A 22,152-nucleotide genomic window follows, 5' to 3' on the forward strand; every position below is an offset into this window, starting at 1 on the left:
GTCCTTCCCCATAAACTTCCAAATTCAAGGTGCACACCAGCCTAAGCCAGCCAAAGTGTTTTGGCATTTGAAGTAGAAAATGTCACAAGAATCTCCATCTCCCTGCCAATAAAAATGCCATAATAATAAATTAGTAACTAACCACATGGCAGGGTGTTGGACTGGATGGCCCTTGTGGTCTCTTCCAACTCTTTAATTCTATGATTCTATGATTTGCTGCTCCAAATATCTGCTGCCCTGAAGTATCTGCCTCATTCTCCTCAATGCTAGGGCCAGTGTAACTGTGTGCACAACCACTAGACTCCACTGCTCCACTCACCGCCGGTGTTTCTGCCTCTGTTGTGTCTGTTGGGTACTGTCACAGTCTGATCCCAAATCTGACTCCACACTCGAGGCCAGAGACTGAAACACAGAAAGAAAAGAGCCCAAGCTCTGTAACACTCCAGATTTACCAACAGATAAAATAAAGCACATGGCTACAGGTCTCAAGTTCTTTATAATCTTTCAAGTTTTCGAAGGAGGGTTGGGCAAAATGCAGCCCATAGTTTCCCTGAGGATCCCCAACCCCTTTTTGTGTGTCTCAGTGTTCCCAATATTTTTTTTAATTTCTTTTTTTTTAAAGTTGACTTTGGGCAAATCAATAAATTAATTACAGCCAATGGGGAAAGGAACCGAAGACACTATAGTCTAACCAGTAGTTGATATCACATAGTAGTTGATGTGCCTCAGAATAAAAAAAAAAAAGCCACTCAAGGTTGGGAATAAAGTGTTGCAGTTGGTGCCAGGAATTGCCAGACAGTAGTCTAGGACAACAGAAACATCATTTGACTATATTTTAAAAAATAAAACTGAGAATACAGTAACAAATACCACAACCGCCTAACGTATTTGCTTTATCTGGAGGAGCCTCAGCTGAGGACTTTCCCTGTTTCATTGGCATATATATATATATATATATATATATATATAAATAAATGGGATTTTATTCTGGGACAATCAAGAAGCTAGGGAAATATGGGAATCCTGGCTTAAAATGTCTGAATAGTTCACACGCTGCTCAATCTTGTATTGGGAATGGCTATACGGCTTGGATCCAGGTTATTTGAAGGACCATGTCTCTATTAGCCCATTAAAGATCTAAGACCATCCTGACAGGCCCTTTTGTCGGTCCCATCATCTTCACAGGATGAACTGGTGGGAACAAGGGAGAGGGACTTCTCAGTGGCTGCTCACAGGCTTCGGGACTCCTTCCCTAGAGAGGCCAGGATGGCTCCATCCCTGCTTTCATTTTGGCAGGAGGTAGAAACATTTTTGTGCTATCACACTTTTTCAGACTCACAAGGCTTGGGCTTTTAAATGCTGTGCAATTCAGATATCAAGTTTTGTAAATAGTTTTAAAAACATTTTAATATTTTTAAATGTGGAATCTTTTAAACTTTTTAAATTAATTGTTTTTTAAACTTTATATTTATTATTTTAATGCTTTCGTATTGTTTTTCACTTATAGTTTTAAATTTGTTGTTAGCTGCCTTGAGTCCCTATATAGGGAGAAAGGTGGGATATTAATAATAACAACAATCATCATCATTATCAAACCATAGGTGTGGCTTGTTTATTGTGTTATTCAAAGTACATGGATGTTTTCCCCTCTCTGGTTTGTTTCACTCTTTCTGGGTAAACCAGATGAACAATCAAAACAAACAAAAAACTAAGCCTCAGGATTTTTGGAAGTGAAACAAACCAGGGACCCCACTGTGAAAAAATGAGAAATCAAATCGGAGAGCAATGCTTTGTTAGCCACATTCACCATAGGCAGAAGCAACCAGGCAGCAAATAACACCAGCACACTACTGATAACCAATAAGCTAGGCTTCTCATGGTTTGCTGATATATTGTGTGGTCTGGCCAAAACCTACGGAAATCATCTCATAAGCCAGCAAACAAATTCTGATCTACCTTTCATCCATTCTTGGAAATAAAAGATCCCTTACTTGAGGATCGCTTTGAGTAAATGACCTTTCCTAGATGCTTTACATATGTGTATGTGTTCAAGTTGCCTGTTCATTTTTGGCAACCCCCATGAATTTTTCATAGGGTTTTCTTAGGCAAGGAATACACATCCCTTATCCAGATCATCCACAGCTCCCCCTCTCCAATTGTCTATACTGAATCGGATTGTGCCTCTGCAGCATGAAGACTGAAGTAGTCTCCAGGCAAGGCACTGTAACTGAGGACCAGAGTTTGTGGGGCACAATTACCTTTTTGGAATTCAGCTCTCAAAATCCCCCATATTGCACAGTCATCAACTCCCAGCACTAGAGTTCCAGAGACCAAGCGTATAGATATGTACAGTACTTGCTATTGCTTGCTATTCAAGTCCTCACTATGACCCAAAACTCAGAAAACTCAGCCTCTTCATATTTGGAGAATTCAAGCTCCGTTTCTTCCTCATGGCCCTTAGCCAACATGGATCACAGGTGCTGGCCTTAGGAATCCATGCGTGGGAAATCAAAACCAAAATTATAACACACTTAAAAAAAAAAAAGCTGGAACTCGTTTGCAGACATGGCAAAATTAAATGGTGTCATCCTTGCAATCTGCCCTTTGTAACATAGCTGAGATTATATTTGTGTTCTGCAAATGATGCCTTCGGTTAAGAAGCCACTGTTTCTGGGCTGTGTGGTATTCTAGGTCAAGCATTATGTGGAGTGTGAGGCATTCCAAAGTTGTTGGACTGCAGTTCCCATCATTCCTTGACACTGTCTATATTGGGCTGGTGGGAGCTTCAGCCAAACAACATCTGGAGAGCCACGTGTTACCAATCTCTATCCTAGATCTTTCTTGACTCTGTGACAGGAATGGCCATGATGGTGAAGGCAGGGTGGGGTGGATTCTGGAAGGAGTAGCTCCAAAATGTAACTTTCCCAGGCTCAGGGTTAGAATAACAAGTCAGTCAGACAACCAGGCAAACGAACTGGTCACCCTTCTGTCCTTCGCCCGCACAGATCTACAGAGAACTGAGGAGTTTGGGCTCCCAGGCCCTCTGCCATAACCCTTCCTTGACAATTAATTATCAGCTTTCGACTTAGCCTTGGGATACATTTTTCACTGCAGGAAATTCCAGAGATTAAAACCATTGGGAACAAAGACACTAAAATATTTATATGAGCAAGCTGGGAAAAAAAAAATTCTAGGCTCGTGCTTCTCATGAAAGCCAGAGGGTTGGGGGAAGAGAAGGAAGACAACCGGTAATAAAAGGGATGAACTTATGAGGCCCCGGAGCCAGAAAAAGACAAAGCGGTGTATCCACTGACTTTATTCGAGCCGCCAAAGAGATTCCTCAAGTGCTCCTTTGCAGCCGCAACTTTCCCTCTTAGCCGCCGCTCTTTCCGCAGAGATTTAGGGGATGGCAAACTCCACCCGCTTCCGGTTTTGTCCCCCTCAGTTTCTCCTTGACACGGCACCCCATTTTGGTCCAAGCGCCCTTCGCTGCGGGAACGCCACACCCCTCCGGGGTCTTGTAGTGGAAGCTGAGGGCAGGCCGTTGCATCCGTAACCTCCAAGCGGATGCTCGGGGGACGGAGTTCCTCTTGGCCCCGTTTTTCAATGTCCTCTCCTGGCTCTGACTCCTCACAGCTTTGTTGTCGCCGGTGGAGGGTGCTGCGGTGCCAGGGTAAAAAGTCACAGTCTACAAGGCAGCCTTCAGAGCCACATTTCTGGAGAGGGCTTAGCATCTGCACAGGAAAAAAGAAATATTTATTTATTGACACTCGGCTTTCCATATTTGTGGCTTTAACTTTTGCGGCTTTGATTATTCACAGATTTGATTAATACATTCTCTCTAGGAATCTCTAGGTCCTCCAGCACAACTCTGTAATCAACCTCTGCCAGAAGTCATGCTGGCGGACCTAAATGTTCCTAGAGAGAACATTAGGCATTTGTAGCTCCTCCAGTGCAATTCTAGGTTCAACTTCTGGCAGATGTTGACCACAGAGTTGTGCTGGAGGACCAAGAGATTCCTAGTGAGATGTTCTCTCATGTTAAAAAAAAATGTTTTTTTTAAATTTGCGTTGTTTCCACTTTCACGGGGGTCCTCCTGTGCCCCTTAAACCCAGTAAATGTGGAGGGTCCAGTTGACCTTCCTCCTGAAGCTGAAACTCAAGGCCATACCCTGCTACATTTCACAGATGAAAATTAAGACACGTGTGGCCAAGTGATGGTAGAGTGTGGTCAAGATGGCCAAAGTCTGAATGAAGAAGAACAGACAAGTTAGGAGAAGCCGAGGCAGTTTGCTTTTGCCTGAGTTTACAGGGAAGGGCAAGATTCCACCACCACCCATTCTCTCCTTCTGCACAGTTGAGTACAAACTACTTTTGCACTTTGAACTCAGTTGACAGTAACTGAAGTAAATTGAGCGCAAAGGGGGAAAGTGGGAGGAGGAGAGAAAAACTAGGACATTATAATAGCAGCTGAAAAAGTGGGAAGGACAGAGAATCAATTGCAACTGTGCCTGCCAAATAGGGACAGTTAGAGGGTATGCAATGGCTGGAGCTTTGCTGATGTCTTATGTCAGTGCAATTTTTCCTTTGGAAGTGGTAGGGCGTATGTATGTGGTGCAGAACGTCTCTAATTGATTCAAGAATCAGGAAGCAGAATTGCACCTTTGATGCAGATATAAATGTTCAGTCAGTATTTCACATTTCATTTCAGCAAAACATAACTCTGCATGTACAGATCTACACTCCCAAGGAAAGCTCTCACCCAAGGAGTTTCAAATAAGGAAAGCTTACATTATAATATTAAAACATGGTTGAATGCATTATTAAATTAGAATTTATGGAAAAAAGTTTTAAAGACTGTCATTTGACTAAAGCAGACAGCAAAACTGACTCCCTAAAGACATTCAGATTTGGTCACTGCAGACAAAAAATAGGAATAAAGTGTTGGAATAGGGATGATAGGGAATCAAAACAAGAAAAAAGACACCAAAAGTAAAAAAATTCCAGATAAGTCTTACAAAAGAATTAGCAAAAGTGAAGTAAGGTCCATTGTTAGCTAGCTATCCAGGTATATTGGCCAAAATACCTGGCGGGCCAAAGGTTTCTCTCTTCTAAAGACAGACTCTACGCAGTGTTTCAATGTGCATTTCCATATCCTCCAAAATAGCACAGATGAAAAACAGGCTATATGGCCAAGCAACATCACAGTGTAGTCAAGATAGCAACAGTTATTAATGGGGAAGAACACACTAAGAGAGGCTTCAGCACTTTGCCTTTTCCTGGGAAGGGCAAGATTACACCTTCTCTCTGCAGAGCTGAATACAAAACACTTTAAAAGTCAGTTTGCAGCAATAAAGTAAACCAAGGACAAGGGGAGAGGAAGAAGAAAGAGAAGGGAAATGGGACGTTTTAAAAGCAGCTGAAAAAGTAGGATGGCAAAGGATTAAATGGGACTGTCCATGCTAAATTGGGTCAGCTGGAGAGTAGGATATGAAAGTGATTTCAGCTTCTTTTACTTCATTAAGCCTCCAGCAACCTCTTGACATATTGGCCCCATCTGGAGGAGCCATCTGGTTGCTGACCTTGTGATGTCCTTGGACTGGAATTAACATACCCCCCAACTGTCTGGATTTGGCAGGGAGAGTTGGAGGCTGTGTAAAGTGGGAAAAGATCAGAAGAAGATGTTTGAAAAGGAAAAGTAAAGATAGGAAGAAAGGAGAAGTACTACTACAGGTTGAGTCTCTCTTATCCGGAATTCCAAAATCTGAAATATTCTAAAATCCAAAATTGTCCATGTAGGTAACCAAGACAGATTTCCATAAACTGGGAATGACTTGAAGACACACAACACACAACTGATGTTCTGCCCATTCTATGCAAACTTCTATCCCAGTCATTGGGATTGTCATCATGAATTCTGAAGTGTCACTAACTGTGACATTCCCCATAGCCATGTGTCCACAGGAGAGTCCCAAAACAGACTTGATTGTACTGACCCACATCAACAAGCCAGACCTGGCAGGCTCCTCTGCACTAGAAGTGGGTCTTTTCTAAAGCGGCCCATTCTAGACCAAGTTTCCTTAAGTTACTTTAAATGTAAAGTGCCATATATACTCGACAATAAGTCGAACTCATGAATAAGTTCAGGGCAGGTTTGGGGGCTAAAATAATGGATTTTGATATGACCTGTGGATAAGTCAAGGGTAAAATGTAGGGGCATGTTACAAAGGACCTAAAGGATGAAGCAAAGGGAAACGATAAACAACCAGCATAGGGAAATAGTAGGGGTGTGGCAACCACATGCCAGCCACCCTGACTCTGCCTCCAAGTCAGTGTGACACTGCCCAAACAACTACATGGTGGGCGGTGTCACACTGCTCTTCGGCACAGCGGTTACATGCGCTGTGCAGAAGAAGCGAGAAAAGCCGCCATGGCTAGGGCGCCCTTTCTGTGACACAAAAGAGAGCCTTCTTTTTGTTCCGTGGAAAGGACAGATCAGGGCCGTGGTGTGTGGTTGCCAAGCATCAATCCAGTGCTTCCAGGGGCAGCCATCTTTTGAGTCCCTATGTGTGTGTGAATAAAAGGTGCTGTAGGCTCTGTTTCAGAGGAAGAAACTGGCAAAACTACATCTGAATATTCCAAAGAAAACCCTATGAAATTTATGGCGTCGCCAGAAGTAAACAGGTGACTTGAAGGCACAGACATGTAAGTACGTGTGTGTGTGTTTCACATTTGTTATTATACTTTTACATAGGAGTTTATCACACAGGAGGCTAAGTGTCTAAATCCACTCCCTCCCTCCCTTTTAATTTTAATTTTAGGGGAGGGAGGGAGTGGGAATTGGGAGCTCATTGTATTTTTATCCATTGTTCTATGTTTTTGATTGTATTGTTTTTCTTTTGTATGCTGTTACCTGCCTCAATCCAATACAGGGAGAGGCGTGATATAAATTATTATTATTATTATTATTATTATTATTATTATTATTATCCTGTGCAAAAACAGGATTTAAATCCAGGAAAAATCCCACAAAAGCGGGATCGTTTTCACACTCATGAGGGGCATTGAGCATTAAGGTGAAAATAAATTGCACAGAAAGTGGACAAAATTGGCCATTTTTTACTTTCGGGAGACTCCCAAAAGTAAAAAGCAGCCGATTTTGTCCACTTTCTGTGTGGTTTGTTTTCACATTAATGCTCAATGCCCACGACGTCATGTAAAAACAATCCGGCTTCTGCGGGATTTTTTCACTTTGTGTATGTGTTAACATGTGAAAATGATCCTGCTTTTGTGGGATTTCCCTGTTTTAAATCCTGTTTCTGCATGGGAAAAACCCAGTATGATAGACTTCTTACACTGTGGTTAATACTTAATGACATCACTGGGACCTGATTGCTATGACATCAAAAGCTATGATCTCAGATTCAGAAGCGTGGAAATCTCAGAGCCTGACATTGCTGACTTGGCAAACGTAGAGGATACCCATTTAGGCTGGGCTTCATTCATTCTGCAGCAGGTTCTTTGTGTTAAGACAACCTGAGTAATTTTGATATAGCGAGATCTATAAATATAATAAATACATAAACAAATGTGTTCCCTCGCACCGACCTCACTTGAGATCAAGTACTGCTGGCAACAGTCTGAGCAGAGAGTAATGGACCAAAAGTTTGACTATGATATAAAGCAGTTTTATTTGTTGAGCTTCTGGTACCTCCATTATAGTTCTACCATTACCAGTGGCCCATTTGCACCACACAGTTATAGAGCTATAATTCCACTTTAACTGCCTTAGCAACATCCCAGGAAATTATGGGGCTTGTAGTTTGGGGAGGCATTACAGCTCTCTGGCTAAGAATTCTAAATCCACTCTCCCTAAAATGGAATCCTAGGATTCCATAGGACAGAACAATGGGAGTTAAAGTGGAATAATAGCACTATAATTGTGCAGTGTGAATTGGCCCCAGGTCACTCTGGGATTCCCTGAGGCCAAGGGGGTGGGCTCTTCAGATGTCACAATGTGGGGCTCTTATGATGTCACAGTTGTTGTGTTACACTTGCAAATTAATGAGTATGGGGCTGTACAGACTGCCTCTATCTGTGTCGGATCAAGGCCATGGCAACCGCATGCCACAGCCCCAATCTTTCCTTTCCATGGTGCCAAAAGGAGCCACAAAAAGCGGCTCCTTTTTGCACCCAAGAAAGGGCCCCATAGCCACTGGCATGCAGCTTTTCCACGTTCCTTTGGCACTGCGTCATGTAAATGCAGAAACGCCAGAGGAGTGACATCACATGCTGTGATGCCGTATGCCATGTGGAGCAGCGCACCATGTCACATTGGCCTGGGGGCGGAGTTGGAGCATGCGTTATGTGGCCTTAATGGCCGGCCTGTTGAGCCCCTATATGTCTGTGCACATTTGCTGATATGCATGTGAGAGACAATGTGGATTTCCAGCACTGTTTCGTAAAAAACAAAACCAAAATCCTATTGTAGTTTTAACTAGAGTAGACAAATTGAAACAATGGGATTTACACTAAAGTTGATGCACCTAAGAGTCTACTTAGTTAGGCCTAACAAACAGAATATAGGCCATTATGTACAACATGCAGATGGCCAGAGGGCTTGGTCCTATGTAGGCTAATACTACTAATACTAGAAGGGAGCTCAAGGGCAATCTAGTCTGACCCTTTGCCACACTGGAAGCCATATCTAAAGCACTCCTAAGAGAGATGACCATTCAATCTGTGTTTCATCTAATAATACGTGCATATTAATTTTAGTGGACTAAAGGTTTGCATTAGGTACAAAACATGCCCTCCCCTCAACATTTCATAGATGAAAACTGGAACACAGGTGGTCAGAAAACACCAGAGTGTGGTCACAATGGCAAAAGGTATTAATGAGAAAAGCACAAAGGCTAGGAAAGGCTGCGAAAATTTAGTTTTGCCTCAGCTTCATGGGAAGAACAAGATATTCCCTCTTCTCCTTTCCCCTTGCTGAGATAACTGAGTGCAAAGAAACTTTGCATTTTTAACTCAGTTTGCAGGAACAGAAGTAACCTGAAAACCAAGGGGGATAGTGGGGGAGGAGAGAAAAACTGGGACATTTTAACAGCAACAGAAAAAGTAGGACAGCAGAAGATTAACTGGGACAATCGCTGCCAAATTGGGACAATTGAAGGTTATGATATAATTGTTTCCTACATACTGTTGCCTCAAACAACTTAGAAACTGCCTGCTTGAACTGGTATTGCATCAGTCATTTGCACTCCACATTAATTTGACAAAACCATTCATTGTTGGAACTGGTTACTACTAGAGATCCATTTCCAAGGTTCACAAGTTGAAACACTGTACGCAAAGAGATCTTACAGCACCTTTCAGACTAACAGAGACTAACAACTTGAAACACTGGCCCTCCACTCTTTGTTCTGCTCCAAATGACATGGTGGGTATGTGTGCATGCAATTATAGTGGTATCTCCTGAGGTTTGGGTCCAGGACCCCCTGGAGATACCAAACTCAGTGGATGCTCAAGTCCCATTACTGTATATACAATGACAGAGTAAAATGGTGCCCTTTGTATAAAATGGCAAAAACAAGGTTTGCTTTTGGAATTTCTATTGTTTTTGAATATTTTTAGGCCATGGATGGTTGAATGAGTGGATAAAAAAAATCCGTGGATACAGAGGACCAATTGTACTCTATCTCCAGTTTGTTCCTCTGACCTTTATCCTTCCTGTCAATAGTCCATATCCTCCAACATCTCATAGATAAAAATCAGGACACATGTGGCCAAGCAACATCTGAGTGTGATCAAGATGCCAAAGGTTTTAAATGAGGAATAACAGACAAACTACCGAGATGCTGCAGCAGTTTGCTTTTGCCTGAGCCTACTGGGAAGGCAATGAATCCACCCTCTCCTTTCCTCCCTCGCCCACCCACACTGAATTAGTTAGTGGAATGCAAACTGTTGTTTGACCTCAATATGCAGCAACTGAAGTAAGTGGATAAGTTGACCTCAATTTGCAGCAACTGAAGTACTGTAGATACTCATGTATAAGTCAAGAAATTTTAGTCAAAAAATTGACCCCAAAAAACTGAGTCGACTTATCTATGGGTCAATGTATGTATTATACTTTAACTCTTATTTAAAAAGGAGTCATCCCCTGGTGAAAGTCAAGAATATAATCTGTCCTAGAGGCACCAATCCTCCTCTGTTTTTTTATCCATCCATCCTTTAGTGTGAGCACAAACTTATGATTGCTGGAATTTTTAAAGTTATTTTGAACCATTTCCTTTGCTTCATATTTTAGATTATTTCTTACATGCCCCTAGGTTTTACCCTCCACTTATCCATGAGTCATATCAAAATCCATAATTATGGCCCCAAAAGCTGTCCTTGACTTGTACATGAGGTCGAATTATAGTCAAGTATATACGGCAAGCTGAGGACAAACGGGGAAATGCAAAGAAGAGAAAGAAACTGGGGCATTTTAAAGGCAGCTGAAAAAGTGGGAAGACAGAAGATGAATTGGGAGTGTCCCTGCCAAATCAGAACTGTTGGAGGACATGACATTGTATGACATTTTCATAAACACCTTTGAGCTGGGCCAGTGAGACCTGGCCCCTGTGAGACACCAGAGATGAAGGACAACTAGGCTCAAAAGTCATAAAGAAAAACACAAAGCAGATTTTTGCCTCCTCCAGCTATGCTTGCCCTGAGATTTTAAAATACAGGCTGGAGACCTGGAAAAATAGAGCAATTCTCTGAGACTTCAGTGGTGCTCTGAGACCTGGAAACTCAGGGTAGCCGCCAGGGGACAGGAATGTTTTATTCCTTTCTCTCTCTCATATACACCAGAGACCAGTTACCTTTGGTCACCTAGCAGCGGCCCTTCTGTCAGGCTGCCTGAACATGTTTCTGTCCCAGCGGGTCATTGCAAGAACTGAATCTTTTAGCTATGGCAGGTGCCTGAGTCTACCATGCTGTTTTTCATTTTTTCCTTCTCCTCCTCTTTTTATCCCCTCTTGTGACCTGTCTTTTAAATGCCTTGGTGTTGTTTGCTTGTTTCTTTTAAAGATTCATCTATAAGACATTCATGCTGGGTATTGTTTTGATTGAAGGGTAGGTGAAAAACGGGTAGAATCCAGGGTGGGTATAATGTGGCCCATGGGCTAAAGGTGGCACTTGGAACCCACTTTAATGGCCCCTCAAGCTCATCTCTGTCCCCAAATATCCCCATTTTAAAAATTGGTGTGTTTTTCAGGTGATTTTCACATGAAAAGTGTCCAGAAAATATCCCAGATATTTCAAAACACCCCACCCCATGCGCACAAGACTGCGTAACTCCTCACTGCCCAAAAGTACTGCAGTTTCCTTTTGTCATCCATCTCAAAATGGCAACTGCTACTATTTAGAGAGGGACTATAAAAGAGAATGGAAGTATTTGGGTTTGCTGGGAGGATGCGGCCTCTTGGGGATTAGCCCCTATCCCCACGCTCATGCCCTGCTATAAACAAACCCTGTTTGCCCTACTGTAAACAAACAAAGCCAATCTTGATTTCCTTCCTTCTTAAAAGAGGAGAAGAAACCACAACTAGCTATACAATGTCATTGAGGTGATTCTCTAACACATATGCACACCCATAAATATTTCCATTCAGTTTGGAACATTCCTTGTGTGCAAGCTTTGCTCAGCTTTGCCATGAAGTCGGCCAGAGGACCAGGTCCAGAGATGACCTGGGACACATGTGGTCAAGTATTTTCTGAGTGAGGTCAAGAGGGCAAACACTGTTAATGAGGAAGAGCAAACTAGTAGTAGCTGCAGCAGCTTGCTTTTTCCTAAGTCAACAGAGAAGAGCAAGACTCCACACTCACCTCTCCTCAGTTCATTCACACAAACTATGTTAGCACTTTGAACTCCATTTGCCACTACTAAAGTAAGCTGAGAATGAAAGGGAAGGAAGAGAGATTAACAGGAATGTTCTGAAAGCAGTTGAAAAAGCGGAATGACAGACTACCAATCCCTGCCAGATCAAGTTAGATTGTTAATGCGTGCCTTCAAGTCATTTCCGACTTATGGTGACCCTAAGGCAAACCTGTCATGGAGTTTTCTTGGCAAGATATGTTCAGAGGAGATTTGCCAGTGCTTTGCCCTGAGGCTGAGAGCATGTGACTTGCCCAAGGTCACCCAGTCGGTATTATGGCCAAGCTGGGAATCAAACCATGGTCTCCAGAGTCCTAGTCCAACACTCAAACCACTATGCCACGCTGGCTCCCAGTTGGAGGGTGTGAGAGAACACTATTCACAAAGCTATTTTGCTTCCCACCAAGGAATTCACAACAATCCTGCAAGGTCGGTAAGGACAAGTGACTGACCCAAGGTATTTTTTTGCTTAAGTAGGAAAACTGAATCTGTGTCTCCCCAGTTCTAATCAAACATTTTCTACCATGAAGTGCCCTGGATCTCACATGCTTTGCAAGCAGAAAGTCAAAAGATTCAATGCTACCTTTCTTCAGTTAAAACCACTTCAGGGAATAAGACTGTGAAAGAGGTGTAATTTTCTACACAGATAAAAAAAGTATATGGGCAAACCCCCAAAGAGGTTATCATTCCTTGTAGCATGCAGTTTGATCCACTTGTCTGGGTCATCTAGACTTACAGTGGGAGTCCCAAACTTTGATCCTCCAGCTCTTATGGACTACATCTCCCAGAAGCCCCAGCAGACTTGGTCAACAGTCAGGAATTCTGAGAGCTGAAGTCCAAAACATCTGGAGGACAAATGTTTGGGAACCAATGATCTAGAGGAACGTGCTATAAACTCCAAAACATCAACGATGAAAACCAATGCATGTGCAACCAACGAGCATCCAAGTGCAGTCAAGACGGAAAAAGTTATTAATGAGGAAGAACAGATAAGCCAGGAGAGAATGCAGCAGTTTGCTTTGGCCTGATCCCACTGGGAAAGGCAAGATTCTGCCCTCTTCTGTCCTGTTTCCCTGCAATCCCCTTTTGCTTGCAGCAACTGAAGGACCTCTCCAGACGGGCCCTTTGCAGCGCGTCCACGACATGCTAGGGTTGCCTTGGGCGGCGTGTGCACACACCCTGCAACCTTAGCACATCATGCACGCACTGCCGTTACACAGCACCTTACACACGGCGCACGTAACCATTAGGTCGCAGCTGCACAGCTTCCATACGGAGCTGCGCATCTGCGATGTATATGCATTGTCTTTGGCGCTTTGCGGTGCAGCAAAAAGGAGCCGCTTTTTGAGCTCCTTTTTTGGTGCATGGCTGTGCCGCGAAATTTGTATGCTGCAGTGCAGCTGTGCAGCAGAGAGAGGCGCCGAGGAGGTGTCTCTTCTGGGCGGTCTGTACCCCGCCTGAAGTAAGCTGAGGACAAAGGGGGGAAATGAGAGGAGAGAGAAACTGGGACATTGGGAAGAAGAGGATTAATCAGGACTATCCCTGCCAAATTGGGACAGTTGGAGGGTATGATGTCCTCTGGAGCTATTTCTCTGCTAGCTGCCTAGGGCCAGTATCATATTCATGCGCTTGTAAATTAAACTGCCGCAGCAAGGCCTCCGGTTACAAGATGGCCCTAAGTAAACAACATTACAAAAATAGCCTTCCATTGGAAGGAAGGATCTAATAAACTGGAATATAATTTAGGGTCACAGCATGTCTGAACCCTGCCCTGCCCATGGCACTTGTCAGGGATGATGGGAGTTGTTGCACTTCACCTCAGGCTGTAACTCACCACCAAGTTAATGAAGCTGAGCTGACCAGTTTTGGCCAGTGGTTATTGCTTTCTTCCAAAGCAGCAGAGTTTCTGAGAATAAGCTGAAGACCCTGACAAACCTCTTCAGGCTTTCTCACTCTTCTTCCTCTGATGTCTCCAACACCATCAGGATTTGCTGACTCTTGTTGTTTTCACTCAAGACACCAAACAACTTTGTAGTCTTAAACAAAAGTACTATTTTATTCTACTATACACTATATACAGTTACAATTCTTGCTCTCTGAATATGCCCAACTATCCTACCACAATTCTACCAATCAACCACAACCATCCACAACAATCAGCCAGCACATTAACAAAACTGGCAATTATTATAGCTATTGTTAGGTGCCACCCACTGGGTGTGTACATTCACATGATTGGTTGACTTTGTTCATCCCAGACTCAAGTCCAACCCATGAATATGATCTGATTATCTTGTCCATGAAAGAAGTCTCAGGTGTTGCCAATATTCATTCCGAAATTTGTCCTTGGCTCCCAAGACTTCCAAATTAGATCACCTTTTACACCTGTGTGATTTCTCTGTCTATACATGCTTAGTCATTTTGCTTCTCACATACATATTTTATTTCTATAACTGCATATCCCATGTTGCATTTCTTGACAGCACTTTGTGGTTACAATGCACAATGTTTGCTGGGGCAGACGGAAACATTTCTGAACCCTTCGCTAACTAGCAGTCCTGGGTGGGAACATGTCAAGATCCTCCAAATTAGTGGCACAAAAATAACAATCGGAAGCTATAACGGTGGGTCTTTATACCCAATTCTGGAGGCTCCATGGTGCCAGTGAGGTTCCCATGCTTTTATGACAGTGTACCAGGCTTTTTCCTGGGTCTATTTTCCCCTCCTGAATTGACCTGCCACCTTCAGGGCTTTCCTGTTAAACAGGGTCCCAGGAAAGAAGGGTTAAGTCCTCTCCAAATAGTGATTCGCACCCCAAGGGAGAGTAAAAGGTCAAGGAGGGAGTTTCTGGCTTATGTCTCTGTGGAGATGTAAATCATGCGCCTGCAGAAAGGGAAAACAGGGAAGGGAGGGAAGTTGGGCTCATGCCCCACTAGGCTGTGTTATTATCAGCCATCATCCCATTCCTACTCTGGCTTGATTTGGGTTTTCTTGTCCTATACAAATACACAAACACACACACACACACTATTGCAAGAGAGGCTTGAGCCCTCCCACCAGGATAGGGACCAGAGCCAAAGAAAGATGGATTTTTCTATCAGAAGCCTCCCATGTGTCCACCAGTCCATCCATCCTGAAGACGGAGGAATGTCCAGAGCATAAACACCACCAGGAAGGGGCCCTTGGGGAAGCACAGAAACACAGCAAGGTTCACTTGTCAGTTTGGAACAAGACATTTGAGAGAAGGGAACTGAAACTGGGGGAGACTGGGAGATGTAATCCCTCCACCGCCAAGTCACCTTTTCCTGAGCCCTGACTGGGATGCAGGCAAATCCTGCAGACCAAGATTATATCCATGCTACCCTCTGCGATTCCACTTTTTAGGTGCCATGATTCCATCATAAGGAATCCTGGGATTGGTAATTTGGTGAGGTGCTTAGAATTCTTCGCTACCTATGCCTCTGTGATTCTACTTTAAGTGCCATGGTTCCATCCTACAGAATACTGGGATTGATAGTTTGGTGAGGTACTTAGAGTCCTTTGGAGGTTTTGGGTTTTTTTCCCAAGTTATGTGGCCATGTTCTAAAAGAGCTTATTCCTAATGTTTCACCAGCATCTGTGACTGGCATTTTCAGAGAATGCTGGCATGGAAGTGAGTGGGGAATATACAATTGGCCCTTCGTTACATGGGGGATCTGTTCCGTATCCCACCGCGTAAAGGAAAAAACACGTAAACTTAAGCCCCATTAGAAGTAATGGGGGCTCATTCCCTCAGCGCACACCCGGAACGCCCCATTGTTTCTTCCGGGGCATGGGAGAAGCCTTTCTGGCACTGTATATTCTACTGAGTTGGAAGGAGAAAAAAGTCAGGAACAAACTCTTCTAGAACAATGTTACGTAACCCGAAAACCTACAAAAAACTATGGATGCAGGCCACAAAAGCCTTTGATGTCACCTTAGACTCATTTGCTAGAGAGCTCTAAAGCTATAGTTCAGGGAAGTAGATGAGAGAATTATACCACCTCAACCAATTTATACATCCCAGGATTCTGTAAAATAGAAGCAGTGTAATTAAAGCAAGGCCAAAGTGCTATAACTGTGCAGTGTGGATAATTACCCAGGACAAGGTTAGTGTGGCTACAAGGAGGATAGGGGGCTGAGAGAATCTTGGGCAGAGTTAAAGGGTGCCTCTCCCTCTTCTCCAAATTTGTGGGGAAGCAGAAACATCGTAGAATGGTACATGGCCAGGGTTGTGTGTTTGGGGAGTAGAGAGAACAGGAGAAGAGGGGCAGGCACTGAGAGACGGTCTAATGTTTAATGTACAGCGAGCCCTTGGTATGCATTGGGGTTTGGTTCCAGGACCCCCCATGGATACCAAAATCCGTGGATGCTCAAATCCCATTAAATACAGTGGCACAAGAAAATAGTGTCCCTTATATAAAAAAGCAAAATAAAAGGTTAGTTTTTTTGGAAATATGTATATCTACATACATACATTATATATGTATTCCAAACCATGGATGGTTCAATCTGTGGATAAAGAATCCATGGATACAGAGGGCCGACTGCAATGTAAAATGTGACTTGGGCTGTATTTACATCACACAGTTATAATACTTGGATCCTACTTTAATGGTCATGGTTCCAGTCTACTGAATCTTGGGATCTGTAGTTTGGTAAGGATGTTAGATGTCTCCAGTGTAACACCCCACCCCACCCCAACTACAGCATTAGTGGTTCCTGGGACAGACTTTTAAGTACCTCACAAAACTGCAAATCCCAGGGATTCCATAAGATGGAGTCATGGCATTTAACAAATAAATGTAATAAATAGCTAACCTTGGTAAATAGGTAGGGACATGCAAGAGGCATTTAAAGGTCTTTTATATGGGTAAACAACACAGAATATGAAAGGAAGTCAGGGGTAACATAAGATGAAAAGAAAGGTGGGCACTGATCATGCTTTTCTGGAGCCTCTTAGTGCCACTATTGTCATTTATATTCCACCTCTCTTTCAGTGATTGTAAGGTGGTATTCATGTTTCTCCACCTCCCAGCTTTAGCCTCACAACAACCCTGTGAGGTAGGTCTGCATGTGAGAAACTGTGACTAGCTCAGATCAGCCAGTGAATTTCAATGGAGACTCCCAAGTCCCAGTTCAAAACTTTTAACCTACTGTACCAAGCTGACAAGAAGGAATATTACAATCAGAGCCCCAGGAACTGTTTCAGAGATCAGAACTAACAGTTTGCAGTCCTTCCATATACACATCTGTATACATATCTTTCTGTTTGCCTTGTCTTTTTGTCTCTCTTTCTCTCTCTCTGACACAGACACACACATGCAAAAACTTTCTTAATTTCAGCAATAAGAAAGGAAAGTGTCATTTTTGTTGTTGTTGTTGTTAAAGAACTGGGGAGAAAAAACTTGCTGTGGGTTTCCTGACATTTATCAGTAGATCAAGATCTACCTTCATCCCACCCCTGGTTTAAGAAATACATTATGTGGTTGGTTTTTTAATGTGTTTGACATCTCCTTAAAGGCTAACAGCTGCATTGTGACTTGGTGCCATGCCATAATAAACCTTTTTAATTTTTTAAGATGGCACAGGACTTCATATAGATGGAACAGGCAGGGAAAGCAGATCAATTCAGTTTGTAGTGCTGAACAATTCCCTGCAAATCCATGTTAAGTTAATATACTTCTATTAGGCATATAACCAGACTTCTCCCTCCCTCTTATTCTCTACCTGAAACTGGCCACAACTTGTCTGATGAAGAGATCTGGCAGTCTCTAAAGCTAGCAGGTTTCTGATGCTGGTCAGCCCTAATACAGATATGGAGGATATTTTTTTCCATGTGCATCTCCACTGTAGAAATAATGCAGCTTGACACCACTTAAACCGTTGCAGATCCATCCTATAGAATCTTAGCATTTGTAGTTTCCCAAGCTCTTTAGCCTTCTCTGCCCAAGACTGCTGGTGCTTAATAAAACTACAACTCCTAGCACTCTGGGATTTGCAATCCCAGGATCTGTCCCAGAAAAGCAATCAAAGAAAATCCCAGAATCTGTCCCAGAAAAATAATCTCAGAATTCTGTCAGATGGAGCCATGGCAATTAAAACATTGTCAAAAACTATAATGTAGATGCACCCTTCTTTTTCCAGCCAAACAACACAGCAACCCTCCCTTACACCATGTACAGGAAAAGAAAGAGAGGAGGAAAGAGCCCAAGTCAGGCAAAGCATAACTTCTACGGTGAAGCTCCACTGTAGAAATAATTCAATTTGACACTGCTTTAAGTGTAAGTAGCTCCATCCTATGCAATATTGGGATCTGTAGTTTTACAAGGTCTTAGCCCTGTCAAAGAGTGTTGGGTGCCTCACAAAACTACAAATGCCAGGATTCTGTCTGATGGAGCCATGGTAATTAAAGTGGTGTCAAAGACTGCATTGTTTTTACAGTGTAGATGCACTTTCCTCCTTCTTCTTACATACAAATAGTGGTCCTCCTTAAGGACAGAGAGGAGGAAAGAGTCCCAAGTCTGGCAAACCATAACCTCTAGGGTGCATCTCCACTGCAGAAATAATGCTGTTTGTCACCACAGTAAGTGCTGTAGCTCCATCCTATGCAAGCCAGGGATCTGCAGTTCTACAAGGTCTTTAGCCTTTTCTGCCAAAGCATGTTGGTGCCTCACCAAACTACAAATCCCAGGCTTCTGTCTGATGGAGCCATGGCAGTCAAAGCGGTGCCCAAAACTGCATCATTCCTATAATATACATGCACCCTCCTTCTTCTTACATCCAAACAACACAACATCTGAACAACAGAGTGTGGCAAGAGCTGTTTGACAATGGCATGCACTGCCTCGGAGTGTGGCAGAGCATCCTTATTGGGAAAAGAGATTCCCCCTCAACATTAGGAAAAATTTCCTGACTGTCAGAGCTGTTTGACAATGGAACAGGCTGCCTGGGAGTGTGGTGGCGTCTCCTCCTTTGGAGTTTTTAAAGAGAAGTCGGGAATGCTTCGACAGGGTCTTCCTGCATGGCAGAAGTGGGTTAGAATGGATGACCTTTGGGGATCTCTTCCCACTCTCCATGATCTTAAAACAGCCACCCTCCCTTAACAGTGACAGCAAAAGACAGAGGAAAGAGCTCAAAGTCAGGCAAACCAGAACTTCTAGGGTGCATCAGGCAGACAAAACAAGAGAGAAAAAGAGGAAAAGAAGAAGGGAAAAAGGAGTGATGGATAGACAGAAGAGGCTGGCACATGGAAACCCACCTTATGGGCACTCTTCCTCCTGTGGCGCCTTTCCCTGGCTGGACTTCCCTTTCTCTTCACCTCTCCAGGAGCTGCCAAGCTCTTGTTAGACAGGCAGTGAAGCAGTGGCTTCTTTGGAGTACTAAAGCCAGCTGGTCCCTCCCTTTTCCCCTCCTTCTATGCCTCTCTCTTTCCTTCTTTCCTTCTTTCTTTCTTTCTCTCCCTGCCTCAAAGGGAGTGGCAGGACTGAGGCAAGTCCCCTCCAGGGTGTGGGTGGCCTTTGAGAGAGACACACAAACAGATAGAGAGCACCCAAGAAGGGAAGGCCCCCTGTGACATCACAGGTTGTGTTGTGTTGTGGTGGGGCGTGTTTGTGGCACATCAGAGAAGGGTGCCTGCGTTGTCTCCTTCTTTTTCTGTTCCCATACCTGTGGTTCTGAGAAACAACCCAGTTTCTTCTTTCTGGTTCGCCTGTTCCAACACTCTGCCAGGCCTGGGGTGGCAACACCTCTCTCACCATCCCAAAGGAAAAAGCCAAAGCACCAGATTTACCTGTCACACCTCTGCCTGTCAAGCCAGAGACCCAAAGGCAGGCCTCCCTTTTGTGGAAAGTGACCAGAAGGGTTGGTTGCCCGGGTGGAATGGTTAAAAACAGGCATCCATCTCAGGAAAGCAAACTCACCTGTCGGATGTCCACCTGTTGGACCCCTTTTGAACAACTGCCTGGTCAGGTTGGAATTGGAAAAAACAGCCATCCAGTCCAATCAAATACAGCCATTGAATGTCTGCCTGTTGGGTCATCTCCCCTTTGAATGACTGCCTGTTAGGATGGAACTGTAAAGGAAAATCAGATTCACCCATTGAATGTCTGCCTGTTGGGCTATAGTTTAATCTCCCCTTTTGAACAGCGGCCTGCCAGGTTGGAATTGGAAAAAATAGCCATCCAGTCTAATAAAATTAAGCTATTGAATGTTTGCCTGTTGGGCCATTTCCCCTTTCAATGACTGCCTGATAGGATGGAATTGTAAAAACAGTCCTCCATCTCAGGAAAACCAGATTTACCATTGAATATCTGCCTGTTGGACCACGATTTAATCTCTCCTTTTGAACAGTGGCCTGTCAGGTTGGAATTGGAAAAAATAGCCATCCAGTCCAATAAAATTCAGCCATTGAATGTCTGCCTGTTGGGCTATCTCCCCTGCAAATGACTGCCTGTTAGGATAGAATTGTAAAAACAGCCCTCCATCTGAGGAAATCAGATCCATCTGTTGAATATCTGCCTGGGGTTGCCATGTGCAGTTTTTCGGTGAGGAACAGACTGTTTAAAAATTGTGTTGAAAAGGAGCTTTGAAGCTTCTCAGGTTATAGGGTTGTTGAGTGGGAGAAAGCAACATAAGTCAAACTGCCCCCTTCATTATTAGCATTAAAGGCACAGAATCCAGAGCCGATTATTCAGGGCTGCTGACCCAATCTGTTTGCTGCCTGAGGCAGAGCGGCAAATGCCGTGTCCCTGTGCCCAAAAGCCAGTCAAGTTATTATCATGCCAACCAAGCACTTTTCTCCATCCTCCTAAAAATCATCCCTAGCATAAATGCAATAACAGTAACTTGATTACTAATAATTTGCTGCCCAATGACGATATTTCAAAGCTGCTTCCTGAGGCAATTAATTCACTTTGCTTTATGGAAGTGGTTGGCCCTGTCCTCTCTTGAATCTTTTGGTTGCAGTGAAGCTAGGTCTTAAACCTGCCTGGACTCTCAGCTGGGTAGAATCTGGCTGAAGCTGCTGATCAGTGAGAGAAAGGCACTTTGCACATGCTCAATTGTACTCTCTCAGAATTTCACCTGCACTCATGGTGGAATGCCAATGCAAACAGGTGTCAGTGGGTCCATTAAGAGTACCAAACACCTCCCACTCTCCATGAAGAAAACTTGCCAAGTGTTATGGGAGTGCACTTTATACAATGTTGGCAAAAAGAGTTGCAGGAGTCATAGCTGGTTCAAGCAGTAGATGCATCATGCTTCTGGTAGTACTTCTATGCCTTTCCATAGAATCATAGAGCCGGAAGCGACCTCCAAGGGCCATCCAGTCCAACCCCCTGCCATGCAGGAATACACAATCAAAGCACTTCTAACAGATGGCCATCCATCCAGGGCAGCGGGATATGATTTTTTTTCTTATTATTTAAAAATAACATACAGCTTAGTTAGTTAAATTCAATAAGCTACTTCCAAAAATTGCAGTCAGTAGTGATAACAAAGAATTTTTTTGATTCGTTGCTAAAAAAAGCTGTACTATTTTTGTCTGAAAAAAATATTGCTCCAAGCTCTGGATATTTAAAATGATTGTTTTTAACTTTTGGTTTTCCCGTTTTGCTGCTTGAGTTCTCTGGTGGGATAAATATATAGAAGGCAGGAATCATGTGGCCCTCCAGATGTTGTTGGATTGTGTGTTGTGTGCCTTCAAGCCATTTCTGGTTCTAAGGCAAACCTATCATGGGTTTTTCTTGGCATGATTTGTTCAGAGGAGCTTTTGCCATTGCTTTCCCCTGAGGCTGAGAGAGTGTGATTTGCCCAAGGCCATCCAGTGAGTTTCATGGCTGAGCTAGGAATCAAACCCTAGTCTACAGAGTCATAGTCTGACATTCAAACCACTATGCCATGCTGGCTCTCTGTTTGACTACAACTCCCATAATCCCCCACTAAGTAAGGGTAAGGGGTAAGGGCAGTTGCTGCTTGCTGGAAGGCTGCATGATTCTCTCACCTGAAATATATGGAGGCACAGGAACAAAGCTGAGTACTGCATGACTCAGTAGGATGTGATATGATCCAAAATTAATATATGTGATATGATCAGTAGGTGGGTGGAGGGGTGTGGATGGATAATGCCCCAGGAGGCAATACTATCCCTGACATACCAGTTTTCTGAACGATTCAAACAAATGATGCAAAACTAGGTACTCACTTGTG

The 22,152-nt window shown here is 43.5% G+C and overlaps 1 protein-coding gene across 1 annotated transcript in view; it reads right to left on the reverse strand.

Moving 5' to 3' along the window:
• The window catches only part of LOC149320949 (regulator of G protein signaling 3-like), a 37,768-nt gene extending 18,317 nt beyond the window's left edge, over positions 1-19,451 (reverse strand). The window contains exons 1-3 of the mRNA XM_089514149.1: positions 19,205-19,451; positions 3,315-3,734; positions 320-402 (exon numbers count right to left, since the gene is read on the reverse strand). Of these exons, the coding sequence (XP_089370275.1) occupies positions 320-402; positions 3,315-3,734 (503 nt within the window). The 5' untranslated portion in view covers positions 19,205-19,451. The remainder of the gene's footprint in view (positions 1-319; positions 403-3,314; positions 3,735-19,204) is intronic.
• Between the last annotated feature and the right edge of the window lie 2,701 nt (positions 19,452-22,152).

Source organism: Sceloporus occidentalis, unplaced genomic scaffold (assembly GCF_023333645.1).
Source record: "Sceloporus occidentalis isolate IW3139 unplaced genomic scaffold, rSceOcc1.0.p SCAF_1, whole genome shotgun sequence".
Taxonomy (NCBI): Eukaryota; Metazoa; Chordata; class Lepidosauria; order Squamata; family Phrynosomatidae; genus Sceloporus; species Sceloporus occidentalis.